General features: G+C 44.6%; 1 protein-coding gene across 1 annotated transcript in view; it reads right to left on the bottom strand.

Annotated features, from left to right (window-relative positions):
* Positions 1-5,359: 5,359 nt before the first annotated feature.
* Positions 5,360-9,402, bottom strand: part of KLHL14 (kelch like family member 14) — a 94,238-nt gene continuing 90,195 nt past the window's right edge. The window contains exon 9 of the mRNA XM_079783705.1: positions 5,360-7,399. Coding sequence (XP_079639831.1) covers positions 7,259-7,399 — 141 coding nt within the window. The 3' untranslated portion in view covers positions 5,360-7,258. The remainder of the gene's footprint in view (positions 7,400-9,402) is intronic.

Raw genomic sequence — 9,402 nt, 5'->3', positions numbered from 1 at the left:
AGCTCTTTCTTTTCCTTCTTTCCTGCAAGTTAGATTAACCTTGGCGAATCATGTTGGGAAAGAAATGAATACATTTAGCGTGGCATCCCATCCCAGCTGGTTTTAATTGTCTGCGTTGCTTTTAAGACAAGACTGTAAGACAAGTAAAGAACTTCCTGCCAAAGTCTATGAGCACCATGTGGCCTGGAGTGGAGTCTTGGTGGTCCAAGTCCATTCACAAGGAAAGTACAACTCACCACAACTGTCCGGGAAGGGCCTGGAGTCGGAGCATTTCTCGTCAGAAATGTGAGATGAGGAAAATGGCCAGAGATGAACTGAATGCGCCATAATTCTGGAGAGCCAGGAGCTTTATGTATTTCGACGTGTTTGTTATGGTGAAACAATAGTGGCGGTTGGGTAGAACATGATCTGTGGAGGGAAATTGCTGGGAGGGAGTCAGAAAGGACACACAGGAATGCTGTCCGGTCCTAACCGGTTTGGCTCAGTGGATAGAGCGTCAGCCCGTGGACTGAAGGGTCCCGGGTTTGATTCTGGTCAAGGGCATGTACCTTGGTTGCGGGCACATCCCCAGTAGGGGGTGTGCAGGAGGCAGCTGATCAATGTTTCTCTCTCATTGATGTTTCTAACTCTCTATCCCTATCCCTTCCTCTCTGTAAAAAATCAATAATAATAATAATAATTATATATATATATATATATGTATATATATATATATATGAACAAAAGACTGACAGTATAATACTGAAGATATTGTTTGGGGATACCAAGAGATTTATTACATTCTCATCCTTATCATTTGTGTTTTCTGAGCTGGAGGCCAGGATTTCACAATTACTATCCCATTTATGTACTGGGCCAAGATTTTCCTAATAGTAGGGCTTTTATACAACCGAACAAGGGTTTTTGCATTAAAAAACCCTTAAAATATCTATATCTATATCTATATCTATATCTATATCTATATCTATATCTATATCTATATCTATATCTATATCTATATCTATATCTATCTATCTATCTATCTATCTATCTATCTATCTATCTATATCTATCTATCTAAAGAATGCGGTCTGAGGACTGTGAGTGACTCCAGGACATCAGTCAAAAGTGGCCAATGTTGGAATGTGCATCAGCATCCTGTGAAATTGTTAACAGTTCCTGTAAAGACCACCTAGTCCCATGGAAACATGCTTGTGAAATACTAAAAAGTGAAGATGCTGAGATGTAAACTCAGTTGTATACAATGCAAAAAGTGCAAATACCCCCACAAAAGTAAAAGTTATTGTGTTGTTGGTGAAGTCAAGGACCCCGCCCCGCTGTATTTCCCAAAATGGTTATAATTTGATTACATTACACATTAAATAAGGTATTTTATTCAACAAATATTTCATGGCTTTATGGTTTATTCAAGACATATTGCACATTATTCCTACCCTCAAAGAACCCTGGGTCTAGTAAGAGGGTAAGACACAAAATCTGACGAATGGCATTGAATGGAGAAGAGAGCCATAGGAAGTCAGATGAAACATATCACAGGAGACTTGCGATCACGAAGCCTTAATGAAGGCAGTGGAGTCTGAACGGGGACCTTGAAGGACAGGGTCTTAATAGGTAGTGTGGAGCCTGAAATGGCATTCCTGGTGGAGAACACGCACAAGCAAAAGGGCACAATGGAAAAGCATAGCTGTGCGTGTGCAAAAGCAGGGATGCACGTTGCTTAATGAACAGAGCAGCAAAGAAAACTGTGACTCAAAAGTGAGGCTGAGGCCAGACTTGAGGGTCTCTCCCACACCAGGCTAACGCTTGAACTTGGTCATCGCATCCTAATAGCTGATGTGTATTTAACTTCAGAACTTATGAGGTGTAGTGTCTTTACACGTGATTTTCACAATAGTCATTTTGAGAAAAGATGATCACTCCAAATACAGACAGCACAACTAAAGTCGGAGGAACTAAATGACCTCTCAAGGTCACAGAGTAGGCTCCTGCTGGTTCTGCCCACGCCTGTGCTTCCCAGGAGTTCATCCTCACCAGCAATAGAGCATTAACCAGAACACATCAGCATTAAGTGGGCACTTTCCCCTCCAGCACATTCTGTTCCTATGTGGGAAAAGCAGCCAATCTACTAGGAATTCCTACACGACTTCAAGGGGTTGGTTTAAGAAATTTCTTTGTGGGCAGGAGGGAGTATGGTGATTGGAGGAGGACCTTCGGTTAACACCTTGGCGTGAATCTGCTACTTCTCAGCTGTTACACTTTACTAAATAGCTTACCTATTCTGGGCATCTGTCCTTACCTTTAAGATGAATAATATTTACCTTACAGAGCCGTTCAGAGTAAACAGAAAACACGAATAAAATGCCCAGCATAATGCCTGACTCAGCAAGCATTCCATTAGAGGAAATCCTAGCTAATAAAAGGGTAATATGCAAATTAACCGTTACTCCATCACAAAGATGGCGGCACCCATAGCCACAAGATGGCGGCGCCCAGTCCTCTCTCAGTCCCACCGGAGTCCCCCAGTCCCGGGTGGGGGGCGGCCGCTGAGAGCGGGCAGCATGAGCGGCCTGGCAAAATGCTTGCTTCATCGCCGCGGCGTTCTGCGCCTGGCCGCAGATGGGCCTCTGGGCCACAGAGAGCCTCTGGGCAGCAGGCGCGGCATGGCCAGGACCTGCAGAGAGCTACTGGCGCATGGATTCGTGCGCAGGGCTACTAGTGTTATATAATATCTACCTAATAAAAGAGTAACATGCTAATTGACCGTACCTTCGCGACACCCACCAGCCAATCAGGAGTGAGCATGCAAATTAACCCAACAAAGATGGTGGGTTAATTTGCATACGCAGGCACCAAGCGGCTGGTGGGGAGGGACACTTGTGTCATTGCCATGGTGACAACGCAGGCATTCTGCACCACCCCAGCCACTCCGGGCCTCTGGGCAGCATGAGAAGGTGGAAAGGCGGCTCTGGGCCGGAGTGGAAAGGCAGCTCCGGTCAGAGCAAAGGTGGTGCTGGCAGCCCGGGGAAGGAAGGCCCATTCTTACACGAATCTTCATGCATCAGGCCTCTAATTGTTGATATAACAGCTTTGAATTAGTAACTAAATGCTGTTCTTTTTATTCCTTTTGCCTAATTTAGTTCAATTGGTTCCCAAATGTCCCAGATTTGAGTAGTGTAGGATGACCTTGTCCTGCAGCCAAATGTTTACCTGCCTCCTGCTCACCCCGAAATGCCATTTTGTTGTAGATAGAGGATTGAGAAGGTCACAGAGGAGGGGTCGACTTAAGATGTGAACAACGAGAGGGGAATTACAATGAAGGATCACTTACTGAAGTGACCTGATTCTTCAGAGCCCGAGCAGTGCACAGACCTACAGGTCAACTCACCACCTTAGTGTTTTTAGTTCCCGGTGTTGTTTTTAGCACCATTAGCAGGTTAAAAACACTAAGGTATTCCTCCTCCTGCTAACATGAAGAATTAAGATTTGCCGAGTTCTTAGTATGTGCTAGGCAATAGCCTAGAATAGAATAGAATAAAACAGAATAGTATAAGCCACACAAGCTTCAATTTGTAGATTTTTTTTCTTATTCCTAAACCCCTGTGTTGTATTCTTGAAGCACAGTTTTTATATGGGTCTCTCGAACTGAACCTTTCGTTACTGCATCCAGCCTGTAGACTTAACGGATGCTAAAGCCCCATCTAGTACTTGGTCCATGCGTATTGCACTATCCAGAGCACCCCTACCAAGCCAAGCTACACAAAGCAAATATCCTACTGGGGTATGTCCTTGGGGGGCCTTTTTGCTGCTTGCGGCCATTTTATTTTCTATCAGTTCACCATCCTCTAGGTCAGGTGCTGCTGGGAAGCCAGGCTTGATCAGTCGCGATCTTCCTGCTCCCCTATCTGCGGGAACTCAATCCTCTTTTGGCCCATTTTCTCATTTATTTTAAAAATATTTTGACCTAGAGAACCTGGTTTAATGGGAACTCTGGCATTTATGGGCTGCCTTTTGGGATATGTTTAATAAATGCTTGATACTTACAATGTTGATAATTATGACAATTTAAGTGATGTGCCAAGCAGCTGGGAAAATATAAATTTGGCTCCAAGAGGGGAGAACAAATGCAGGTGATAACTTTAAGTCTACAGACACAATCTATAATAATAAAAGTGTAATATGCTAATTAGACCGGACAGCCAAATGACCTGGACGAAGCCAGGGCTGTGAGGGTGGTGCCCCTTGCACGAATTTCGTGCGTCGGGCCTCTAGTTAATAAAAAACCTGGGTCCCTAGGCTCAGGGACTGCCTAAACCCTCTCCCAGATTTAGGCAGTCTAGTTATGGACTCAAAGTAGGTGTCTGCTTGGGATTAGGAAAAAGACAATTATATCTATGTAATTGCTCTGATATCTGGCCTGCACTAGAGCTTTGGGGGATTCGGGGCATTTGGAAGAAGCCCTGCAAAAGGAACCACTGGGTCTAAAGGAGATGGTAACAGCGGCTACCGTAGAGAGAGGCTCTTTCGGGTCTGGTACACCAGGGTGCAGAGGGGCAGGGCCAGGGGAAGAAGACAGAACCCGCCATGCTTGCTTTCATGGAATACCAGGAGGATCAAATAACCCTTGAATTGGGAGTTTGAGCCCCAAGAATGGTAGATTCGGCTGGGAAGCATGGCAGTAAATTCTTTCTAGCTTGCAAGCTTCAGGAAGTAGCTTCCGACCCTTCAGAACTCTTTACTTGGAAGGTTGCCCACCTGCTACCTGCAGATACGTGCCTCAGTTTCCCCTATGGTCTGCCACAGCCTCTTTCCTTGCCCTGCACAACTTCTTTTTCAGATTTTTTAAAAAATAAAATGAAATACTATATATTTAGAGAATGTAGCTAATTGAATGTGTGGCTCACTTGTTTTTTTTTTAGAAAGTGTGCAAGCACTGTTTAATACACACGGTGCTTCTGCTACTTTCTATAAATATTTAGTTATTAGATCTTGGGTAAGTCATGCCTCATTGTAACACTCAAACAGTGGAAAAATCTGATTCAACTCATTATTTTTAACTCAACGTTTTCCTGACACATTCCATATTCTTTAGCATTGTCCATGCTGTATACATTTATATACTGCCAGGAAGCTAAGTCAACTTGTAAAGTGTACTGCAGAATAAAAACACTTAGGCATTTATATGTTACAAACATTTAAACAATCCAATGTAGAGATTTATACACAGGCTTTACAAGGAGGAAGAGAGAGACAATGGAATTAGTACATAAAGTTTTTATTTCAAGTTTCCCCCCTTCCGAGCAAGCTTCATTTACACATTCTAATACTGTACAAAATTTACATCCTCTGTGACTTAATTTACTCATTTCCCACTAATCGTTTGTGTCCTTCTGAAGTACAGAAAGCTTTATTTATTGTTCTCATAAATGCTTTTTATTTATTTTAGTTAGAAATAAAAAATAAACGAAGAACAAGTGTAAGGAAAGCAAATATCGGCGTATAAACTGCGACATTCAGACGGGGTGGTGACAGGTGACGGCGAAAGGCTCGGAGCAGACCTGGTTCTCTTCAGGACGTCAGCGGGGACTTTCCCACAGACTACTGTGCCTTTTCGTGCTTTCTATATATTCAGATGCTTTCAAGGAAAAGGAAACGAAGGCTGATTGCACTGGGTATACATGTATATATATTTTACAACGGATCCTTTGGATCTGAACATACAAATAAATACAAAAACAACGGAGATTGCACTTGACTGTAGAGACGCAGCGGATTCCGGCACCCCTGTCCGCCTTGGCGTGTCCTCAGTGAGAGCTCAGCGCCAGGCGGTTTCCATCCGTGGCTTCCCAGGCTGCTGGCCTGAATGCCACATGTGCGGAGGGACCCACAGACATCTCTGGGTGATTAAAAAAATATCTTAGGCTTTTATTTACTCCTATCAGATGTTTTCCGGATCCGAAGAGATTGAACATCAAACTCATGTTGCTGCCAGTTTTGTTGGTTTGACTGGCCCCACGGAGACCATCCTCCTGCCCTCCTGCCCTCCTGGGCCTGACCTCCCCGGGCTCCGGAAAACACCGAGCGACTGCCCACCACACTGAGCTCGGGCGTCTCTGCTGGTCACAAACGTGGAGGATGAGTTGGGGGAATGACCAGGGTGAGTCATGTGCTTTCCTAGAGCCAAATCTAGAGCCATTTCTAGAGCCACGGTGAGGACGAGGGGGGCGTGTTTGTTAGGAGCGATCGTTTGCTCCTGTGGCTCTTGTAGGTCGTGTGTTTTAGGGACAGAGAGACAACTGGGACTGTCATAACAGAAATTACTCTTTCTTTTTGCTCCTGAATTCCTGAAAGCTATCTCCCAGTTTCCCTTGTGGGTTAAGTTTGGGTCAGATATGTTACCCAACAGAAAACACAATAGTGTATGACTTGCCTGCCAATCCTACCGTTGGGAGCAAATACCGGGTGTTCACTACTTGCTTCTATTCTGCAAAAAAAAAAAAAAAAAGAAAAAAAAAAAAAAGAGCAAGACTCCATGGACCGAATAGTGACATAGTGTATTTTCTTTTAATCTTTCAGACAAAACTGAGGACACAGAAACGATGACTTTGGCTAGCATGGAGCCTCCAGGGGGAAAGCAATGGCCACCAGAGCCAGCCTCCTCTCCTCTCTCCTCCCCGAGGCTGGCGGGGGCAGAAGGCGTATGCAATCAGGTTCTACAGGAACAGAAGTGCTGCTCTTGAACCTGCCAGGATTTTCTACCACCGTGTTGCCTAGGGAGTCTGTGACGGAGCCACAGGTTAGGAACATGGAATCCAGTGGCAGCGCCTGGAAGGCAGGGTGCGGATTTTAGTGGGTCCCATTCTGCGTCATTCATGAACACGATATCCCCAAAACGTCAACAAAGACCACATGCAGGTAGACTACAACGCACAACACCGATGGCCGGTCTCTCGGGCGCTCGTCTGTGTGTGTCCTTTCTCCTTTGGAAAGTTCAGATCCTCGGGGGGTGGGGGGGGCATTTCTGTCAAGCTGGGACAAGTTCAAACCAGTCTGAAGTGGAAGCGTCTGTCACCACCGGGAGTGGGTGGTGATGCGAGTCACAGACACAGTATCTGCTCAGAGCAGGTCTCTTTCTCTTGCAGGTGCGCGCACAGCATCGGCGACCGTTGGAAGGCGTCGCTCCTCGTGCAGTCGTGGTGTCACCTGTCGCTGTTTCCCAGAGCGGGGCGCCGTCACTCCGTCACTCCGGGGCTTCCTGGCGTCATTTGTTGTAAGGGACGCAGGCGGGCAGGATGACCGGGGCGCAGGCGGGGCCTGCCAGGGGCTCGGCCACGTCCCCCTCCAGCTCCGTCCAGCTGCCCTTCTCCGGGCAGTAGCAGATGGTGGACGACTTGTAGGCTCCCTGCAACGGCAGAACAGAGCGCTTAGGGCGGGCGCGGGGCCTGCCAGGCAGCTCGCTGCTCACCGGGGCCCGCCAACCAGGGACCCCTTCTCAGCTCTTGTTTAAAAACCTGGGCATGGAAGCAGCGGGGTTGACACTGTTTTAATCCAATGGGAAATTTGAGATGGACCCATTTTTTAAAATCGGTTTTTATGCGTGTGTAACTAATAAGAAAAGTTAAGTACCTAGAACATCCTGGATAATCAACAAATCCCTTAAAATAATTGACCAAAAAAAAATAAATAAATAGGAATTATCCTGCTGGGTTAAGTTTAAAAAATCTCACCTGAAATAGTCAAATGATTACAGTAAATTGGATTTTAGATCGTTGCTCACATTTCCATTTTTATATCGCTGCAGTAGAAGGGATTAGCGCTGGGATTCAGAACCGGGTTAAAATGAGCGGCAGGCGAAAGCGTGCTGATCTCTTCGCACACCGACCGGTTTGCTTTCAAGAGGCCACGTGGGAAACAAACAGAAGGCTTGTTCCCTTTGTCAACCTCTGGGGTTAGTGCTTGTGTAACATGTCGCTTCCCGGACCGAAGCGGCTTTCTTTGTGTCACAGGGAACAAACAGACAAAATTCCCCACCGACCTCACCATCACTTCCTAAAAGTGACTCCTGGTTCCAAACCCGGGGACTCCGGTGGCGAGCAATTCGCACCAGCAAACAGGCACATGTACTGATATCTAGTTTTGTGTGGCAATACATATGTGCCTCCATATAACTAACATCTTCTTAAAGCTCCCCCCAAAACTTCACATAACTCCCTTGTTAGAGGCAAACAGAAATAAACTCATATGATTACAACCCCGAATTAATCTTACAAAACCAACACATATAAATAGAAAAAGATACAAAGTCATCTTTTAAAGACTGATGGCAGACACTAGACCCTAGGTGTCGCCTGATGTGATGTTGGTTGAATTATAGAGCCTCAAATGTTTTTGCCAAAAATAAATAACATAAATTTTTTTTTTTAAAGAAGAGCTGAATTTAATTAAGCCTTTATCTCTAACTTTCAGTCTATAGGAAATATGGACACACGATGATTTTTAAATGATGTTATCTAACTGTAGAATGCGGGATGTTCTATGTAACGTACCCTGCTTTTTCAGCTGGCCAGAGGCACTGAATAAGAGTGGGCGAGAGGCAATGTTGCCTGTGGCAGGAGATGTGTAAGAGCTAACAACTACTACACGTGAGACTCGTTTTAACACATCAATTTGAAAAATACATTTTTTAAAAATGAATAGGAGAAATATTCAGGAGAATATTATTTTGGATATAAAGCAATTATTGTTGATTTTGTTGGGTGTGATAGGGACCGTGTTTACATAAATGAGTACTTTTAAAAAGATAAACACTGACACATTTAGAATAAAATAATATGATGTCTAGAATTTGCTTCAAATTGCTTCAGTAAAACAATTTTGAAGGATACACGGGGTAAGCGTGGCGAAATGTGGATGGATGTTGAAGTTGGATGGTGTGTTAATGAGGGTCCACTGTACTCTGAATGTTGGGGTGCGTTTGGAAATTTAATGATAAAGGGGGAAAGTGAAGCGCAATGGCAAATTACACATCCTACACAGAATTTGTGGATATTAAACAACGGATTTCCATTTTCATGCCTTACTGGGCAGAAACTTTTCAGACTCTCCTATCTGAACAATTTCAACAGAACATTGATGAAGCCCCTTTAGTCTGACTTTTCCTTGGAAAGACAGAATTGCAACAGCATGGGGAAGGAGAGAACCAGAGAGCTAACCCATTTACGACACAGCTGATCCGAGAGCAAGCCAGCTCTACCACAACCACACTGACTCCATTACTAAAGTAACTGACTGTTTGCATCTAAGCACGATACTCTTTATTATTATTCTTTCTTTTTTTTTAGCGTGATGCTCTTAAAAGGTACATGCATGGGTGGTAACACATTTTGAGGGAAACAACCAAAGAAG

Source organism: Cnephaeus nilssonii, assembly GCF_951640355.1.
Source record: "Cnephaeus nilssonii genome assembly, chromosome: 11".
In the NCBI taxonomy this organism is placed as follows: domain Eukaryota; kingdom Metazoa; phylum Chordata; class Mammalia; order Chiroptera; family Vespertilionidae; genus Cnephaeus; species Cnephaeus nilssonii.
Note: the sequence above shows the minus strand (reverse complement) of the source record. Positions and strands in the feature narration are given on the sequence as shown.